The sequence below is a fragment of the Cottoperca gobio genome, chromosome 23, assembly GCF_900634415.1.
Source record: "Cottoperca gobio chromosome 23, fCotGob3.1, whole genome shotgun sequence".
Lineage (NCBI taxonomy): Eukaryota > Metazoa > Chordata > Actinopteri > Perciformes > Bovichtidae > Cottoperca > Cottoperca gobio.
In genome coordinates, this window is record NC_041377.1 from 7,029,810 (window position 1) to 7,051,602 (window position 21,793).

A 21,793-nucleotide genomic window follows, 5' to 3' on the forward strand; every position below is an offset into this window, starting at 1 on the left:
GATATCAAATAGTTGAGAGGAGGTGAGAAATCCAAATGAGCTACCACTGTGGAAGGGAGTTAAATTTAGCCCGAGTCCAGTCAGCAGGTAATGGAGTTACCAGCATCAACTTCTGCACTGTTTGAAAATGAAATGAAAACCTTGAAGAAGAAAAAAAAATTGAATGCAGACACTTTGGCGCCCGTGACCAGAGAGGGCGACGGTGGGTTCTTACACATTTAAAAAGGCTTGATTCGCTTGAATGAATTTGACGCAATACGAGTCAATATTCATTACAAAAGAGGTCTGCCTGGTCAGAGCGGGTTCGTGACTGGGACGGTCACATGATTTACAATATTACAAAGCATCGAGAGATGATGGATGTGTTCAATTGCGCAAAGTAACTGACTCAATGAATTTTTCATTACCCTGGTTGATGTGTTTGGGACACTGAATTAGATAAGCCCGCTGATGAAACACAGAGCTGAGGCTGTGTATCAGCCGGCCCTCAGGGCCATACAGGAGGCAACGGAATCAGATCTCACTACACACAGAAATACCATCAGGTTTGGGTGGATCGTACACGAGGCTGTCTGTGGGTACAGTTAATCATGACCTACACACGATGATGACTAATAGAAGGCACCATGGCAACACTGAAATAGCAGTCCATTAGCCTCATGTCAACACTGAGAAAATAAGGGCTATTTTTCTTGTTTCTACTGGAAGTAAAGATGGCGGGCAACAGTATGCTTTGAGGATATTTTTTTATTCGATAGAGTGACATCGCTTACACGACGTCTGAAGGGTCAGGAGAGGAAGGTTGGAATGAAACCAACAGTTTATCCAGATTGTCTAAACCACTTTATGAATCAAACTGAAAGTGAGCACACCTGAGATGTTGCCCCTCGTTGCATGGGAAAACTGCACACACACACACACACACACACACACAAGGATTTTTTTATTAGTTTAAGTACGATTTTTCCATATCTTATGTGGCTTTGTATCGAATTTGTACTTTATATTGGAATACAACTTAACTGCATAGATTTAGATACGACAGCTGTATCAAGTTATTCTCTTTTCTTGCTGTGTTTTTTTCACAATTAATATAAGTCTTCTTTTCCTGGGTTAAATTTAGCCTTCTGTCTCACTGATTTCCTGTCATGATTTAATCATTAATTATCTACTGTCTTTTTTTTTTATAGCTATTATCAAATATGTCTATTTTAGACCAAATCAGAAGAAATGTGATAAGATGCACCATGTAGTAAGATGCACGGTACCAGATGCAAAATAATGTAATAGTAACAAATAGAAAGGGCGACGCAAACAAATAACTTAATTCTCAGTTTTCTAAATGTCAGAAAACCATACTTTTAAGTGAAATCACATGCGTAAAAGAACCACGGATCTTTTGAACACAGGACTGTTCACTTTATTACCTACATTATAACATCAGGACAAAAAGAAACACAGGCCCAAATAGGTTTCTTAGAGAGGATCAACTGTCGTTCTCTGGAATCTAAGAGTTAACAGAATAAATAATGTAGGAGTTTTCCTCCTCAGACAATCTTTGAGATAATCTCTCTCGCTGTAATAGCCTGACCCATCACACTCCGCTCTCACTGACCGTGTGGGAGGAATCGCTGCAGCAGGACACATTCCCTTCAAATCCCCAAAACAAACAGGAAAAAGTAATGCAACAATGTTAGGCCTTTACGCGTGAAAATACGAAGCTGTAGGTCTGATAGCTGCACGGGGGGAGAGAATTACCCCCATTCTATTCCTCAGCACAGATCAGATCATATCAGGACATAGACCACTCCGTGAACCTTGACCCCACCAAAACCAATTTCATTTGGAGAGATGGAGGGCTAAATTGTGCCGTAGTGTCGAGGACACTGAAGCCGGATTTGTGATGCATGCAGACTGAGTGAGGCCTCTCGTGAAGAAGCAAGGAAATTGCAGTCACATATTTCCCCTCTGTTAAGAGAACTCTAAAAGAAACAGGAACATGTGGGATTCAGATATACTGTGTTTTGGTATGAGTTGTGCTGTAAGGCAATTTCAGGGTGCAAAATACTGTCCTGCGTTGAACTGTATTTACTCATACCTGGCGACATTTAGTCCATGCTTTCAAGCCTTAACCCGACCCACAGAAATGACACTATTGTGCTGCACAGCTGAAATGGAAATAAAACCCTCATGAACTCCACTAACTAGAGATATCCAATGATTTGACTGGTGATTAGCATTTCTCCCATTTTCATATCCGCCCCCCCCCATCCGGTGGCTCTGCGCAAGCCATTTGAATTTAACACTGCCATCAGAAGTTTAACGACGAAGCAGGGGTGCAGCGAAAGGGACAGGGAGAAAGGGTGTTCAAAGTTATAGCCCTAACCTATTCATATTCTAATACCTTCAGCTCAGTGGTAAAGGTATGCTTAAAAGCGCCAGGTGGTGACATCTTAATTTTTCATGGCGGAAAAATGTGGCTGCGCGGCTCTCCCTTCTCTCCCCCATGCATTATTCTTGCTTTAAGCAGCGTGTCTCCTCAGGGGGAAGGGGGGGATATTGTTTTACAACATACCCAGCTGCGGCCTACTTGCCTTGCCCGCGGTTCTTTTCAAGGAGTTGTCTTAGGTGACCCCTCTCCCTGGCAGTTATTAATAATAACAACACGTGCCGGGGAATAGTTCACCTTGTAGCGCTGAGGCCGCCTCGCTGCTGCGTGTATGTCTAGCCTCATACGGTGAAGTCTCCAGGGGAGAAGGGGGGGGGGGGGGGTAGGAGAGAGGGGTGAGGTGGGTAGAGGAGAAGGGTGTGTGTTTGCGGTGATATATGAAAGCTATAGGAAGCCAGAGCGAGAAACACACAAAAGACATCAAACAAAAGTTTCCCCTTTGTATGTAACTAGAATCAGGTAATCATCTATGGCCCCTCTAAAATGATGGAGAGCCTGATTAGCAGCATCAAAGAAGGCCAAGAGGGCTGAGACTTAAGAGGGAGATGGAGAGGTATGGTGTGTGTGTGTGTGTGTGTGTGTGTGTGTGTGTGTGTGTGTGTGTGTGTGTGTGTGTGTGTGTGTTTGTGTTAGAGAAAGATAAAGGAATAAGAAGGTAAAGTGGCAAGGCTGACAGACCAAGTGCTGCATTCTCCACCTATAAGTCCCATTAAGAGCTTGAGCAGGAGAGGCCCTTTCTGCATGCTGAGTGTTCTATTGTAATAACAAGCAGCGGATTCAGGATTCAATCTGGGGCCTGAATGAACCGACGCATTCCAGGCAAATTCTCCCCCTCAAGTGCTCAAATGCTCAAGTGATTCAAAAAAACTGAAGGCTCCTTCTTTTTTTTTTTTTTTAAAGGCCTCAAAGAAATGAAGAAGAATCTTTGTGTTAAAGATAAAACTTCTGCATACCAGTTTTAAAACTTAACCTGAGGGTAGGTTTGTGCCATTTCACATGATACTGACTTCAATAAAATAGGAAATGCACTTAATTTCGGAAATCAAATAAGTGGATGTGCTAAAAGCCTTTTGGTCCGTCAGTATGCGACTGACTTGACTTTTAGATTTAAACTGCTGTTAACAGAGCACTGTTCTGCTGCTGTCACGCCGCAGAAAAAATAAAATGTGGCGAGGCAAAAGGACAGAGTAAGTAATGATGGTGGCATTCACTGACACAGCAGGCAATGTAACCTTTTAGAGAACCACATCCTTCAAAAAAAAAAAAACAACTCTCCCCATTCTCCTCTAAACCCCCTCCGTCAAAATAAAACCCCCAAAAACAAAACAATTACAGCACAGGTGCAGACATGGGAAAGAAAGACACAAAACATTATCTTTGTCACACACACACACACACACACACACACACACACACACACACACACACACACACTCGCTGAAGTTGAAGCCATAAATTACGCATCCAGCTAAACGGGTCATTCTATTTGTGGGTTTCTCATAATGTGATATCAATAACTGGTTACTTATGTCGGATTTTGGCTGTCTTGCTTAAATCAAGTTGGTGTGTCAAGTGCAGGAAACAGCATGTAACAATCAAGCATCATTTTACGCATGGAGTTTTATACACAGAAGTGACAGGATATCAGACTCAGTCACATAGGCTGCATATAAGAAGTGAACGTAATATTATTTATAGAGTACTTGTCATACAATAGATGCAACTCAGTGCTTTACAAAAACGCTAATGCAACGTAGTCACTGTGACGTCACCCATTGGTTTGCGGACAACTGTTTTGAAGCCTCGAGTTTGGCACTTTGGCTGTCGCCATCTTGGTTTTTTTGGAAGCAGAAGTGACGCAAGAGGGTGGAGGATGAAGATGACTCAATGGCCAATGCTTTTTCTTTTTTTTTTTGTCTCAATCTTTGACCCCCGTTTAACTCAATCTCAAAACTTTGAACCAACTTGTCGCGGACTCAATTTAAGCGGACTTGGTTTTAGTTTTAAGGCGTACCAGCGGGTTTACTGGTCACACTCATATAATCATGTAAAGCAGTTTCATACTTCCAAAGATACCATGAGTGTGTCTTTCTTAAGCTCAGGATTCTGTACAAACCAGTACTCTGAACCTGCACTGGGCCTATTGCACCCTCAGTCTATCGTACAGCAAGTTTAGGTCACTTCAGGTATGTTAAGTGATTATTGTACTTTTCACACAGCCACTGATTTGCGTTCTATTCTACAGTATGTAAATCAACTTTGTAGAGACTTGTAAACGTGTGGTTATCCATCCGTGTCTGGAATTACTCTCTTCATTACAAGCAAGTGACCAGTGACCCCGTTGCCAGATAGAACGATGATTACGTCCAATTCCATTGTTTTTCATATCTGCACATGATGGCTACGTTAAGGGTAAGGGTAGGGAAAGCTTCTGCCGATGGTAAATGTACTTTTATTAGGTATAGTATGTTTAGGAAATAAGACATTTGGTTACAGGTGACAGGACTCCAGTTTCCTGCATAAAAGTGGGAGTAACTGCCCATCTACCTTCCTTGCTGCATATCCATCCAATATGAAGATTTTTCCAGGGCTAGGGGGAAACACAACTGCATGCTTTTTTAAATGGTCAGCAGTGATGTGCACTACTGTGGTTTTACTCTACACTGCAGCTACAGTAGAAGATAAGTAAGCTCTGGTGTCATTGACCAGCGGCCTGGCTGAGGATGTCCTTGTGCCCTTCAGTGTTAGTTGGGAGAACAGCTGAACATCTGCGCTATAGTCATTAGAGAAAGAGGAGCTGGCCTGAATCTTTCAGCCTGCAGACAATCAGGGAGGAGAGAGCTCATGACAAACTACACCCGGCTTCCTGCACATCTCCCAGGAGCATGGCTATCGTCAAGTGATGTTGTGCAGTGGCTACCCTGAAACCACGGGCTCTCAACTCTTTGTGGAGGCTGTTTGCCATCCATCGCTACCATAACAATGACTGATCTGGCTGGGAGTCCAGTCCGCTCTGTGGAATGAGAGTGTGCGTAATTTGGTTGGAACTAAGCTCTATCTTTAGCCTGATATTCACGCTGAATGGCCATTTAATTACCACTCCATTATTCAGTCTGACACAGACTACTCTTTAGGTGCTTTCTCCATCTCTTTTGTACAACCGATTCATAACCAATCACTTCAGTGAAGCGTCCCACTGCTCTTACATCATTATCAGTAAAGGTACATTAGCCAATGCACAGTTAGCAAAACTCATTCCTGTAGGCGTGTACAAAGGTTGTACTATAAGTCCTTCATAGTGGCTATGTTCAGTTTGGATTCATGTCAATTACATGAACAATGATACATGTTCTTCCATATATGCTCAGTATGTTCCAAAAGGTTACTGTTAACGACGCTGCTTCTATGTCATGTTTTCCTCAAAACTCCACAACTAGCACTGTTTAGCCATGCTGTGGTCTAACTGTTTGGAACCTAATGAGCAGTATTGACAGACAGATGAGTGGTAAATTATGCCACAAGAGTGACAGCGTCTACTTATTCTGCTGTGAAAATGTCTTACCAGCTTTGTATCTGACATGAATTCAAACTGACGTACAACCGCTGTTCTTCATGAATGCGCAAACTCCAAACTTTTTACAGCCATCTTTAAAATTCCACAGTGAGCGAGTGTCTGATACTCACACAACAGATTTAGACTGTATCACTTTAAAGGAGCGAATGTGAAGCTAATTTTAGAGACGGTGCATATAAGGCAAAGACACAAGTGGATGTGAATTTGCTCTGGGCATTCACGCGCATTGAAAGTGGGTGCTTATCTTGAGGCCTTTGGACTCCAAATCATTCACGTACAGAGAGAAGAACAAAGGGAAGAGGAGTCTGGATCGACAAAAACAGAAAGTAGTGGAGTAGGATGATTTCTCAGCTCACTCAGAGACTAAGTGATTACACACACACACACACACACACACACTTTGGGTCGATTACACATGAACTGCAAAGTCCAGCGTGCAAGTTCACACACAATTATTTTTGCGGGAAATAACGAGTGTCGTTAATACAGCTCACAGTGAAGCTGTATGAGCCAACATATAAAATAAAAAATAATTAAGAGATGTGGCAGAGGACAAGAGGTAAGGATGGACCTAGAAATTAGATCTTAAACCGATTCAGAATCTGGCCTTAAACACATCATTTCAATGTGCGCATCTGAGCTAAGAAAAATATATGTTGCTACTTTGCGAGTAATCCCACAATGAACACTTTTTTTTTTTTCATTAAAAGATGTCACATGTGTTCATAAGGAAGAATGTATCTTAAATGAGATTTCTGAAAAGAATAGATGAGTTTCAGACAGCCGGAGCCTTTTCTCCTCACTCCCTGCCGGGTCCCTGGAGATAAAGCTTGACTTGATGTCACAGTCACGCCTGACGCCGACATACAAACTGACAATGCGTCATAAACCCGATGTGAGATGAAAAAAAGATACATTTTTCATTTACATTTACATACATGGTTATACAAGGTGGCGGTAGACTGCAAAGTTGATTCTGAAGGGAGAAAAAAATGGAAGTTATTACACTGAACCATGCTCTACATGTTGGTTATCTCTCACTGATAGCCAGCTTTCCAAAACATTAATAAATCCAGCCATGTTGACGGCTCTGTGAGTTTGCTTGCATTTACAATCTTAGTAAAACCACTGTAGAGGAAAATTGAAGTTGGATTAAAAAAAATGAATGAATAGATAGATAAATAAATAAGTGTTCTCCTGGTGCTGTCTTTAAAATGGATGCCTGGAATTTACAGTTTTCCATTAACTGATGCCCAACAGCTTTTACACGCCTGCACCCGGCCTTGGAGCCAGCGCTGGTGTGTGTGTGTGTGTGTGTGTGTGTGTGTGTGTGTGTGTGTGTGTGGTGGCACTCAGCAGGCCGCCGTGCCGCAGTCTTCATTTTCTCAGCGTTTTTTTTTTACTTAAATGTGTCAGTCTGTCGGCTCTCCTCCCTCCTCTGGGCTTTCAAACATTATCGCTCTGTACTGTGAAAATCACACATCAGCATAAACAGTGGCATCGCGCTATTACCAGTATCATCAATGGAAGCTTTGGTTTCAAAGGGATCATTTGTTGATAAAAATGTTCTTGCTGCATTTCTCCATATTCAGAGAGAGCAAAGCACAAATCAAGCTTGAGGAGATAATACCTGTAATTATGCTTGCAGTCGCAGGTTTATGAAGGGATGGCTTGCTTACACACACACACACACACACACACACACACACACACACACACACACACACACACACACACACACACATCCTCTCTGTACATCATATTTGATCACACAGGGACTGCTGAAAGTAAGTTTTTTTTCTCTCCGTATTTGTGTTTTTCCTCTGTTGTTTGTGCATGTGTTGCGATAAAGGATTATTATTTCTCTGCAGGTGGGATCACATCGCTCATGGTTGTAGACCCCTGAAGAATTCTATTAACCCTGGTTATGTCAGGCCTAATAACATGCCACCCTACTAAGCACAAAAGGATTGACTTGGAGAAGAGGGTGGGGGTGTATAATGAAGGCCCAAATAATTTACTGTTAAAGCCAATGGAATATAAAAATGGACTTAATGTGTAGTCATCCTTATTCTCTCCTGTCGCTAACCTTGGCTGACAGACTGAGATAAACATAAGTAGAAATAATACATTTGAGGTTGCTTTTTGAGTATGGGAGCGTGTATGTGTGTGTGTGTGTTGGTGTAAAATTGTATTGCTTTGCGATGCTGCAGACATTGATTGTGGCAGTGATGGGGCCTGGCTTTCTTTGTTGCGCTGCAGATCAGATGTGGAGTACTGCGGTTTGCTATATTTGCCATTCATTAGCCAGCAGTGAGGAGATGTCAGGGCACATTCGCGGGCAGGCCACCCGCGTGATAGCGAGCGTCAAATCAATTCAGTCACCTTGAACTTTGAAGATGAAAGAATAACATGTTGGAATTGGTCTTCCTCTTAGCCTGCACGCCTGTTCAGAAACGCTCGCCCGGGCCTCACTGCTGCTGAATGCATTGGTGTTGGGAAAACAATGTCCACGTCGACTGATTCATTGATGACATTTACAGTTTTTGTTCTGAAGCTCTGGTCACACCAGAAAGACATGTGGACACTTTAGAGTGGGTCTGGTACTCTGGTACATCCCACTAAGACACTAACCAACCCTGTCTCTTAAAAATGATGTTCCGATACAACTAATCTGCAGTCTCAATGACCTTTTCGAAGGGAAATGTACTTTTTCCGAAAATTCCAGTTGCAGTTTTGAACACTTGGTTAATGTTGTAAATTGAAACGGAACTACTTGGTGAGGTTTGGTACGTTTGTCACGTTAATAAGCGTATTGGTTCCTATTAATGATGTAAATCTTTTGTTAAGCATCCAAAAACTTCTAGACACTCTAGTGTTAGCACGTGTTACGCAAACAGGATGAAATGCATTTGTTGGGAACTATTTTCAGTGGCGGATTAATTCACATTTGGGCCAGCAAACTACAGTGTGTGTGTGTGTGTGTGTGTGTGTGTGTGTGTGTGTGTGTGTGTGTGTGTGTGTGAGCATTAAAACTGCACGTCTCTGTGTTATCGTGTCGACTGACCACCAGCTGTGGTGCTGCCTGAAGCTTCTGTCAACAAGTCGACAAGCCCTGTTCAAGTCATTTAATGTAGCCACCTTAACATTTGGCTCGTGGAAAGTGAGCAACTAATCCATCTGCAACACAACTGCAGTGCAAAAAAACAAAAACAAAAAAAAGAGGGTGTCTTCCTGCCCCAGCAGATTCACACTGACATTCCTCCACACAATTATTATACATTACATTACGGTAAACAACTAAAGCAGAGGCACTCTGCAACATTCTACCCCAGGCTTACTTTAGCACAGTGAAGCTGTATTACGTAAGAGGAAATAAACAAAGCATAACAAAAATAAATATTCGATTACACTCGGGATGGACAGATATGCATTATGTAAGGACTTGTTATAAAACTAAGTAGTGATTGGGGTCATCTTTACACTAACTTTTCAGCAACACTTCAAACACAGGGTTTGGGCTTAGGGGATCCCTGACCTCTGACCTGACACGGTTTTTGACATTTTATTCCAAAAATGAATTTAAATTTGAACCCTCACACACAAATATATGGATGTATCAAACCACCAAGCTTTTAATGAATGGAGGACCCGAGCTACCACCTGCTGCATTATTCTCGCTACTTTCAGTCCTGTCTTTCTATGTGAGAATGTAAAGGTGCATAAAACAGGTAGATGGAAACATACTTTACTTTAAAAAGGTGTCTCCACCAGCGGCTGACTGCACAATCAGCTGGTGTGTGTATGTGTGAGGGTGAGTGTGAGTGTGCAGGCTGAGTAAGTGAGCCTGACTGTAGGTTGATAATCCTGCAGCAGGGCTCAGAACATTTTGGGTATTCTCTGGCACAGCAGCTTGTGCTCAAAGCATGTTACAGTACTTAACAGTGTGTGCCAGGGCCTGCAGCAGGCACACACAGCTCACACTGTCTGACATACGTTAGATAAAATGCAGATTTCTTCCACATTGTGTGTAATTGTCTTGTAGTTAACATTTTTTCAAAGAATGTCCCTCATTGCGTCTAAAAACAGTGTCAAAATTGACTGTGCGGATGTTTGCTGGCAGGAAAAATCTAAAACGATGCGTTAGCAGCAACGACACTATGACCCGTCATCCCTTTGTGTTTTAAATAAAGACCATTTGTAAAATTATATATACATTTGTCTCTCAGACATCAGGTTAAAAAAAGGTTAAAAACCTTTCTCCAGCCGAATGAAACTAAAACCAGAAATCATTTGATTTGTAGCCCGTGTCTCTGGAAAGCTTTACATGCGTCAGGCCTCCATGAACTACATGTTCTTATGTAAACAACTTAAAAAGCCAGCTGCAGTTTGACCCTCAGCAGGTCTCAGTGTGAGAAAAAAGATCTCCATCTTAACCCAGTCATGCTGAAACACATACTTATTGGGCTTTTTGAAAAGATGTTAAAGTAATCAGTCAATGAGGAGAGATCATTGATGTAAAAATTAGAAATAATTTCACCTCCTAGTCACACATACTTTTTTTTTAATTGTTTTTTAAAAGGCTCAATTCATTCATTCATATTGACCATATAAACTAAAGTAGAGTCACATGTATAACTCAAGATGCACAAAACTAAATGTGTGTTTGGTTAATGTCACAGATTGACTACAAAACACACCGTACTGCAAATAAAACTTAACTTTTACTTCTGGGAAGAAAACAATAAATAAAAATAAACATTATATTCCAGAGAATAAACAGGTGAGTGAGCACTATTCCAGCTACTAAATTAAATTCAGATAAAAAACATAAAGTATATGAACTAATCCTATCAGTCAAAATGCTGGTGTTCCACCCAGTGTAAATTCGGTTTACGCTTAAACCGATTGTTGTATATCTGGGTCAATCCAGATACCTGTACTGCTGTTCTTTAGGAGCAAAGTGGGTCATCTTCATGGGTTGGAACGACTCCTTGCATTCTGCTAGTGTAACAACAAGTTTGTTATGTCCCACTCTCCTGACATATAGAAGAAGCTGTTAAGTTATTCACTGGTTGTGATGCTTTTGAGAACACTTCATGTGAACCCTTGACCCCTCTTATGTCACAAAGGTTAGTGACATGGCTTGACTGGATGAGTAAAGCCACTTTGAGTACATTTTGCACTTAAACATTTCTCACCTGGGATATTTATTACTTATGTCGGTAACATATATATATATATATATATATATATATATATATATATATATATATATATATAATCCATATTGAAGGCAACTATTCGCACAGGTGGTGTCATAACAAGCATATTTTACTTTGAGGAGGCAGAAAAACATAGTACAAAAATGCAATTTAGGGAAATTAAGTCACATGAGACTTCTAAGACATTTATATTGATGTGTGCTGAATAAACCAGAAAATAATAATAATAAATATTACAATACCATCATTTGCATGTCAAATTTCAACTGCCCATTCACTGGGTCGTGCCAAGTTTTGAGGCCTTTAAATAAAAAAGGTCACAGGCAAAAACCAAATGCCTTCTCGTAAAAAAAAAAAAAATGGGCTGTGCTCAATTCCACATAATAAAAAGGGGGCTCACCCTGAACTCTAAATGTGTGTAAAATGGATTTCAGAGGGTTAACTCTCAAACGCCCGTGTACACACCGGAAACCAGACATGTGCATTATGCAGTGTGTTTGTTGAACGTCATGCAGACGCTGTTTTTCTTACCGTAGGTAGTCTCTCCGGCACAGGATGAGGTTGGCTTTGGTGTAGAGCGTGGAGCCCACCTCGCCCAGCCTGCAGTCACAGCAGGCACACTTGAGGCAGTCCTCGTGCCAGTACTTATCGAGGGCCTTCAGCAGGTAGCGGTCCTTGATCTTCCGGTTGCAGCCGGCACAGCCTTTTGGCTTGGTGTCCGGCTGGACGGAGAGCATTTGTATACCTGGGAGAAGCACAGAGAGACCATTTAAAAAACACTCATCCAACACCAGCACACTGACAAGAGGAGGAGGCAAACGTTTCCTAACAGTGAAAAAAAAAAACACAAAGAAGATTCTAAAACACGAAGAAGCTAAATTATCAAGCAAGAATTATGATGCATTAATAAAATACAGAACATGTACTATTTTGTTTAAAGGTTTTAACTGAAAGGAAAAGTGAAATAATGACAGATAAGGGAGCAAAATACAGATTCTCACTTGTTTTCATTGTGCTCCTCGATCTTTAAGCAGCAGGTGGTGCAAGTACAATATTCATGTATTTAACACAAATTTAAAATAAGACTGAAATGAAAAAAAAACACAAGTGAAAATGAGCATTCATAGACTAGATCATTCCTATATTTCTTAATCGTCAAAAAAAACAACACATATTTTAACCTGGACTGCAAATTAGGTATCATATATACTGTATGTAGGCAATTGACAGTTTCAACACGTAAAGAGTAAAAAATAAAATGTTAACCTTTTGTCACCCATGCGTACAAAATGAGTATGCAGAGCTTTGGGTCAATTCCACACGACACAATTATCAGAAGGTTTTAAAGGACACAATTAAGTCTAGTTAAAAAGTTAGTATGCAGACTTTGCAAAGGCTCTTCAAAAAATATAACACACTTGTGAATGGTGAGACAGCTTTGGGAAGACCTTAGAAAACAAAACAAAAAACAATGACTTTTTTGCCACATTCATAATCCTACTTTAGCTGTGTCCTAATTCAATACTATACTCACGATTCTGAGCAGTGTTCACACTAAGTGCACTAAAAATGAGGTTCAGAGTACTGAAGTGTACTTAAAACTAAGTGTGGATATGGGACACAGTCCAGGCCTGTGTTAAAGACAAAGAATATCTCTAACTTTGAGAACACACACAGCTTCCAATCCAAGTCTGTGGAAATGTAACATTTCCAGTAAGGAATGGTGTACTTTAATTGTCATGGAAATACAAAAGACTGAAACTTTCGCTGATTGGCAAACGACTCAAAGAGGAGGATGTAGTCTTTGTGAAGAAAGACACACACCCTCATTGTCCTCCACTGTGTATGGAAAATAGTTTGAGGCATCTAAATTGATCTAGTAAAACCGGTGTGGAGGTCATTTCACTGTTACTCAACATTCATAGTGTTGTTTGGAAGATAACTTTCTTATACACTTTCCAATAATTACAATTTAAAGTGTTATTAAACCAATACTTCTGATTTAGAACATCAAAAATAAGTTGCTAGTCCCTGTCAAAATAACAGCAATGGACTGGAAGATGAAGAAAGCCAGAAGAAGTGAATGCAGGCTCTGACCAGTGCGATTACAAACCAACGGTCCTGTTTAAGAGCTGTGAGACCAACAAGCAGCCCACACAAGACACAAAGCCACAGTTTCACATTTCTTCCAGGACACTTTTTTTTTTTTTTACATTGACCTCCTGTGTTTAAAGGGGCGTGGCTACAGGCGAGGAGCTTTGCAGCGGCCTGTATTGTTTGGCCTGAGCTGACTGTGGAGAGCCTTTGTTGGTCCATTGGGAGCAAGGAGGAGGGGGACAATGTGGCTTCGCACCAGGCTGGAATTAGTATTCTCCTACCATTCCCTGAGGAGAGGCACACCCCCACTCCCCTTTGTCCCCAATTCACCACACACAACACACACACACGCTCAATATTTAGCATGTGGTGTAGTTTTAGCTTTAATTTTAAAATACTGAAACTTTCTTTTTTTTAACCATTTTAGTTCAAATGTGTCCATGTGTAACATTTACAGGTAGAAAGACACTTTAAAATGTGTCTTTACTACTAATCAAATCATTATGACCATTGGTAAAATGATGTGTTTCCATTCATTTCACTACAAATAATGTACAGGAAACTTTAAAGTTGTGCCTTCAAAGTAAAAAAAAAACATGTCATCCATCATTTCTGACCTGTCTGAACTGAGCACACAGCACATTCTCAAACCTGGTGTTCACTGGGATCAACTATCCAGCAGGTTTCAAGTTCTGCAAGTTGTAAACTAATGTTGTAAATAGCTAACCTGGTGGCTAGCTAGAAAAGCTAGAAACAATTTCAAACTTAGTTGCAATGACAGAGGAAAACTATAGCTGCATTTAAAGCATGTAAAACACTGATATGGTCTTAAAATAAACCTGCCACATGTAAAACAATAAATAAGAAAAGGTACATGTTTCCCTCACCTGCCACACAAACTAGATACTTTTTTTTTGTGAGAAATCATTTGTAAAGACAGGCTATCAAACAGGTTGCAGTGTGAGCAGCTCAGCTCATTTGTTCCAGTGCATTGGGGCTGTTGATTTGTTAATTGGCTGGATTTAGAGAGCGGGGCGCGCGGCTGCTCGGCCGGCTGCTCTCCGCTGCGCCTGTTCAGCGGCACTGATCCGTCCAGCCTCGTTAACACTACAAAGTCCCCGCTACTCATTACCAAACCAAAAGAGAAGGAAGAGTTTCAACCCCCCCTCCCCTTTTTTTTTTTTTTTTTTTTTTTTTACTGTGCAATCAACTCGGGGGAGAAGGGGAGAAGCATGACAGGAATTTGACCACTTCGCTCTTCCGATTGCTGAGGGGAAGTGCCTGAACAAAAGCTTCATTTTCCATAAAGGAAAGGAAATCACAGCTGCTCTCGGAGCCCTAATGATATCGGTTTTGTTTGCGCGCTGGCTCGTATCCTCCCCTTCCACTCTCTCATTGTGGACTTGAAGACTGCTGCCGCTGCGCGTCCTCGGCCACATGTAGGCTATCATCATCTGAGCCCAGAGCGGATGGAGGATGATGGAGGGATAGAGCGGAGAATAGCCTGCGTTTTCAGCCCCAGCTGTTCGGCAACGAGATGCTGACATTTCACCCTATCGGTTTAATTACTGTTGCCATGGCAGCAGAGTGCTGGTAAAGGCCAATAACGGATTTAACACACAGACTCAATTTGCCATGCAGCTTTGACAAGGAACGCACGCGGGCACATATCAGCTGTATGATCACGAACATAACACCAGAGCACGTCTCTTTAATGTCTCAATGAAAAAAGGTTGGAATAACAGAGATAATGGCTCAGGTTAGTGCAACAGCAGGTCAGATCTGGACACGTCGCCTTCGACGCAGAGTGATGCTGCAACTTGCCGTCGCAGAGCACACTAAAAACACACATGAACGTGCTGTTCATACAAGCCGAAGCGCAAAGTAAGCGTCTTACCGAAACTTTTCTCCCTTTTCTGCATTTGTTGAACCGCTGAAGCAGCCGAAGCACCACCATGCAACCCGGAGCCGCCTGGTCCGGTGAGCAGCTGTCTGCAAGGCAGGCTGGGATCGGGCTTTGTTAGAGAGGGAACAATCCAACACGGCGACCAGTGAAGAATGAAAAGAAGGAGAGAACACCGGCCAACAAAAACGCACGAGCCGAGAGACGTTCGCTGTAGTCGGTGGTCACACGGCGTGTGAGAGCTGGTTTATCGCCGTGCGGAGATGTGCGAGCGGAGAGATGCAGGCAGCGAATGACAGGACGACAAAGAGATGCTTCCCCTCCGCGGCGCAGAGACCATCTAATCCTACTGGCCACATAACACAGCGGCTCCTGCTGCACGCTGCTTCGCTAATCAGCGCTTTGACGTACCACCGGGCATCGTGCACACAGAACGACAAGAGGGACGGTTCCCTCTGTCCGCTCCCGCAGCATCACCACCGTAAACATTTAACCTGTTCTTCCACAACTCTCATGTTCTCTCACATAGCCTGTATGTATATTCCATAGCCCTGTACTTTGAACATTTGAATGATTTTCAATCTTTTTTTTTTTTTAAATGATTAAGAACAAGTACCTGCAAAGGTTATTGTTCCAAAATGCTGATTAACGACGAATAGTATAGCTTTTATCCAGCTCACTCACCTTTCTAAACAAGTTAAGCAGAACTGAACTCCTCCAGCAGCTGATTCAGCTACAGATCCCCTCAGAGCAGGAAAAAGTTCACCAAACTGACATCGCGCGTACACTGATCTTCAGGATGGAAATAATGAGCTCCACGTGGATCAAGGCGCCCAGTTTGTAGGAGACTGCCCAGCTACAGGTGTTCAGCCGCCCGCCGTTGAGCATACAGAGAGTGTGAGTGTCTCAGGCCGGGCGTCCCCAATGCATCAGCGAGAGTGGCGAGAGACGGGGGAAGTCAAGCTTTATTATCTCCAAACCCCCCAATCCCTCACCGGTGAGACATTACACCGCCACGATAAGGTCATTCACTTATTACCAGCCTCTCCACTATATGACGGAGAGCATGCATCGCGTGCGCGCCCCCGGAACGCCCATTTTTCCCAACGTCCTTCAATCTGGGAGCCGCGGGAGCGCGCAGACGCACGGCGCTCATTATATTATAGAGACAGAAACACAGGTAGGTTTGTCTAGAAGTGCACGCAAAGCATTTAGAAAATCCGGACAAGTTGTTATCGGCATGGCATTAAGGTGGACTTGCTGCTTTCAGATGCTTATTATTATTATTATTATTATTATTATTATTATTATTATTATTATTATTATTATTATTATTATTAATAAAAAAACAATTGTTCATTCTGACACCTGACTGACATCTGTCTTTCACAAACCAGAGAATATTCACATCTAGAGTTTAACAACAGCAGTGTGGGGAGTCATGTTCATGCAGTACACATATTGTGTTAGATTGAACTCAAATAGGACTGATAGGTGTATTAATTATTGAACTTTCAAACAATTAATCTATGCCTAAAAGAGTACAAAGAGTGTCCGTCAACCATTTGCTCCTTCACGCGTATTTGCGTTTACCATGTGGTGTTTTTTTTTCATTCAGTTCAATGAGAGACTAGTCTGAGCGAATAAAAAAAGAAAGCAAATAAAAAAGAAAGCAGATATAATATGGATAGTTAAATCAATCTTCGCCGAGGTCATTGATTCCTCTTTCTCTAACATTATTTCTCCATGAGCGCACACGCAGGCGTCATGTGAGGTCCCAGGCTCCATCGTGGCAGCCCGGACTGATTATCGCCTCTCCACAGTCTTAATTTAAATCATTCCTGTAATTAGAGGACGGAACCATTCTGTGCCCTGATATTGCACCAGTCCGCATCAATTGGCGGCCCAGTTTGGACTAGATGAGGCCCACATGTTCGGGCACGGTGCCCCCACATCTCATCCCTCCCTATTGCATATACAGTGTTCCAACACACAGCCTGACAAGTCTTAAGTTATTCCCTTAAATATTCTTGCAGGGAAAGAAGAAGGAGGGTGGGAGGGGGGAGACTGTGGGAGGAGGAGATACAAGTCAATAGTTGGCATGCGGCTCCAGCCTAAAATGCAGCGATAATGAGATGGGTCATAAAATGCTCTCTGCGCCATTATGAGTGATGAGATGCATTAAAGCTGACAGGGTATTACCTGCTAGTAATTAGGTTTTGTCATGGATTGAATTATTTCAAGGCGGCCTATCTTGGTAATCATGCAATTTTCTGCAGAGTGTGTGTAGAGTGTGTGAGGCTGCCACCTCTCTCCCGGTGCCCTTCCGCCGGTTATTCATCCTCCGTGTGAATGGAAGATGGAGACAGAAGGCAGCGGTGGAGATGGAGGATGGAGGAGACCGTCAAACGGAGCGGATCAACGCAACGGAAACACGCACCTGCATATACCCATCATATATGCACAGACAGACAACAGGAGAAGCTTGTGTTTGTACCTGACCCCAACCTCCCGTACCTTGTCTCTAATGAAGAAATAAAACGACAGTGGGGAGCAGCACCGAAGCCCGACACCACATTATCAAACTGGCGGCTGATTCGTTTAACCACCGTCTGATTTACAGCCTGCTGGCGGGGGGGGGGGGGGGGAGAAAAGCCAAATGTTATGCTCTCTGCAGCTGTATGCAGCGGGTTGTGTTTATGTTTTCTTGCGAAGCTCACCGACACTTTACGCGCAGCCTTCGCTCTGCGTAAACACTCACAACCCAGAAACACACAGAGGACTGAACACATACCTTTTAAGTACAGCCAGGGATGCCCAAAACAAATTCTCAGGGTCGCTGCAGCGGTGTTTATCTTCTTCTTTAAAAGTGTCCACAAGGCAACTTTGTCAGAGCTATTTCAACTCCAGATTGTTTAAAGAAAAACTTGGCCACAGCAGTTAGAGAACTTCTCTGCCTTAAGTTGTTGGGATGTCAGATCACCTTAAAACTCAGCTCCTCCGCGGCTTTGCGCGTCCCGGGCCCGGCGCACAGGTCGTCTTTTTTTTTCCACTTGCTGCTTCCTCACCTTCTTCCTCCCCTTGTCTGTCTGTGTGTCTCTCTGGTTCTCTTGTAGGAAAAAGCGGCGGAGAGTCGAGCCTACTCTCCTTTTTAAACCCCTCCACCAGGTCCCCAGTCAGCAGCACACTCCAGCTCATCCAAGAAGCTGACAAGCACCGTTAGGGAAGGCAGCGCATGTTGCTCTAATGGACCTCATTAAGCTCTACTTACAGATGTTCTCTTAACATAATTGATCTGCAGCGAGTTGAGAGGACGGCAACCTATTCCCCAGCCCCCAATTATGGCCCGGTAATTAGATCCCCAACCTCCAGTTCTCCACATTCACCCTTCTAACATTCCGAAATATCAAAGTATCTCTTTCTCTCAAAGCGACCGCCCCCCCACCACCTCACCCCCATGTCTCCTCCCTCCCCCCCTCCCACCCACAAGACACTATTGACAGTCAGATCTGCTAACCTTTGTAGTGTAGCCAGACTTAGCAGTGCACTCACTCCAATTGACAGAGCTCACTCACTCTTCTATTCCTCCTTCCTCTCTCCTTGCCTTTTTTTTTTACCCGTTGGGAGACAGAGAGAGAGGTAGAAGGTAGAGAGAGAGAGGTAGAGGGTAGAGGGTATAGGGTAGAGAGAGAGAGAGAGAGAGAGAGAGAGAGAGAGAGAGAGAGAGAGAGAGAGAGAGAGAGAGAGAGAGAGAGAGAGAGAGAGTGGCACAGATGGAGAAAGAAAGAGAGAAAAAGAGGATAAAAGTAAGTTAGCACTTTTCATAAAGGGTTGTAATGATAATATCTGTCAGGGGAGAATCCTAAATAAGTCCTCCCAACTTTGAAGAGGGAGAGAGAGGGAGGGGTGTTGTAAACGGTGAGGAGTGATAGTACAGCTTTTATAATGCCAATCAGTGTCACTCCTCTCACCCATCTAATTACCCAGAGTGCTAAAACAGAAAGCACTTGGGGAAATGGTAATGTCAGGCTTTTGCATGTTAAAAAGAAGACAATTTTCCACGGTGACATATAAAAAACTATTTGTGACGGGGTGTAATCAAGTTTTTTTTGAGCAAGCAGTGTCTGATGTTTTCACATCTTTATGTTGTCACAGATGTACTGCACATCGTTTTCTGGATATCTGGATGCATGACCCAGATTGAAATGTTCCTCTGTGTGTGTGTGTGTGTGTGTGTGTGTGTGTGTGTGTGTGTGTGTATGTGTGTGTGTGTGTGTGTGTGTGTGTGCGTGTGCGTACGTGTTTCCACAACAGCACACAAAGTGAAACTGTAGCACGCGTATGAGGCCTGCAGCTGACTTGAGCAGAGATATCTTAAGTGTGATGGTGACAGTAGATCCGTTATGCATCACTTGTGCGTTATTAACCGGCACAGTCATATCGATTGTTGTTTTCTTCTGTTCTTGAGTTGCAGCAGTTTAAGTCTGATGATATTTTGTATTTTTACTCTTGTCAACAAACAAAATATTATGTGTGTATTGAAGCCTCATATATATCTTTCCTGAGCATCATAGGGCACCATTGTTGTCCAAAAAAGCAATCAAAACACGCCAATGAGGCTAAAAACCGCCAAAACAGGATAAAAATGCCGTATTTCCTCCTGTTTGAGTAACATTTGTTTAAAAACTTCCATGGCCAGCTGTTTTAGGAAATTATTTGGGAAATTATCATTTAACCTTTTAGCAGACATATTCTCAATTTGTATCCGAGCATAATTTATGACTGTGTAAACAGATTTGCAGTAGACGCAAATTAATGCTGCTGGGCAGTATTAGCTGAAGTATTTGCAGTGTGTTCAAATGCAATTCCCAGTAGAAAGGTGACACAATCAGTCCACCTTTGTTAGTGCTGGTTCTCAAAGTTAAGTGTGTTGTGTCTCCAATTCAGGAGATGCTCATATGTTCTTATAAATTATTAATAATATTTGGCTCTTAAGTTGCTAAATGCTCTACTTAGTGCACCAACTAGTTTCTACCTGTGTCTGTCTGCAGTTTGAGCCTGGCTATGTAGTGTACAGTGGATTTTAAGAGCCTTCTTAACGCCTGCTGCTCTGCTGCTGCTGCTGTTCTGCTGCTGCTGCTCTGCTGCTGCTGCTGCTGCTGCTGCTCTTCTTCTGCTGCTGCTGCTCTGTTGCTGATGTTCTGCTGCTGCTGCTGCTGCTTGTCTGCTGCTGCTCTTCTTCTGCTGCTGCTGCTCTGTTGCTGATGTTCTGCTGCTGCTGCTGCTTGTCTGCTGCTGCTCTTCTTCTGCTGCTGCTGCTGCTCTGTTGCTGCTGTTGCTGCTCTTGTGCTGCTTCTGCTGCTTGTCTGCTGCTGCTCTGCTGCTGCTGCCACTCCCGCTGCTGCTCTGCTACTGCTGCTCTGTTGCTGCTGTTCTGTTGCTGCTGCTGCCACTTCTGCTGCTGCTACCACTGCTGCTCTGCTGCTGATACTGCTGCTGCTCTACTGCTGACACTGCTGCTGCTCTGCTGCTGCTCCCTGCCAATTAGCGTGTCTTTATGTCAAAATAGCAACAATACTGAAAATACTCAATTAAAAGCAATTGCATTCATAGTTTTACTGAAATATAATCTGTGCAGATTGAGCCCTTTCAGTGTTTTATTAGCAAATATTATCAGATTATTACTGATGTATTTAAAGCATTTTAACATTTTAGTTTGTCATTGTATAGCTACTTTATTGGCTAGTTGAATTTATGTATGTACAGTATTTAATCAAATTCTATGTTTTGTAGTTTATGTAAAATCTTCATCTGAAAACAAAATTAACGGACACTCTTTTGTACCAAATCTTTTTTGAGTTCAGTACTGCAAATATTGTGTCTGCACTACCGCCTGCAGAAAATATCAGCCTGACACTTTTTCAGGCTCTCTCCTTCTCCAACCTACTCTTTTATATGTTACCAAACTAACTGACAGCCATATAAATGGGAGCAATACAACCTTAAAAAGTGTTACAAACGCACTCAGCACTGTGTGACAAAGTTGAGCTTGCTGACAGTAGCTGAGAATGTTCACAACTACAAACCCATGTACTTGACCTGACTCGGCTGGGCTGCTGCTGATACCAACTCTCGTACATACTTGCTGCCCTTCACACTTCCTGTACATGATGACCTACGGCCCATATGACAGAGAATACATGGAAAAAAACACTTGGGGGATTTGGCTCTCCCCCAGATTCCGTTCATGTACCAGTAAGCAGGAGACTCAGTGCTTGTCAGCCAATGGATACTATTCTTGATTTAAAGGCCTACAAAATGATATTTCGTCAGTGTTATTGGGCTTGGTATATGATAGAGGTTGCATATCTATTGTGAAATGTGCCATATATATATTTTTAATATTGATGTATTCGTAATAAATCACGATCATAACAGCATAAAATGTAATAAATCACGATCATAACAGCATAAAAATGACTTCCGCTAACAACAATCGATCGCTGCGCCGAGAGCATCCACTTCGGCAATGTTCGGGCGATGAC

General features: G+C 42.6%; 1 protein-coding gene across 5 annotated transcripts in view; it reads right to left on the bottom strand.

Annotated features, from left to right (window-relative positions):
* The window catches only part of lmo3 (LIM domain only 3), a 42,404-nt gene extending 23,810 nt beyond the window's left edge, over positions 1 to 18,594 (bottom strand). The window contains exons 1-3 of one of the 5 annotated variants that reach the window (XM_029462174.1): positions 15,933 to 16,504; positions 12,250 to 12,333; positions 11,780 to 11,993 (exon numbers count right to left, since the gene is read on the bottom strand). In XM_029462174.1, coding sequence (XP_029318034.1) covers positions 11,780 to 11,993; positions 12,250 to 12,259 — 224 coding nt within the window. In that variant the 5' untranslated portion in view covers positions 12,260 to 12,333; positions 15,933 to 16,504. The other 4 variants (XM_029462175.1, XM_029462177.1, XM_029462176.1 and 1 more) reach the window with 4 other exon arrangements.
* Positions 18,595 to 21,793: the final 3,199 nt, after the last annotated feature.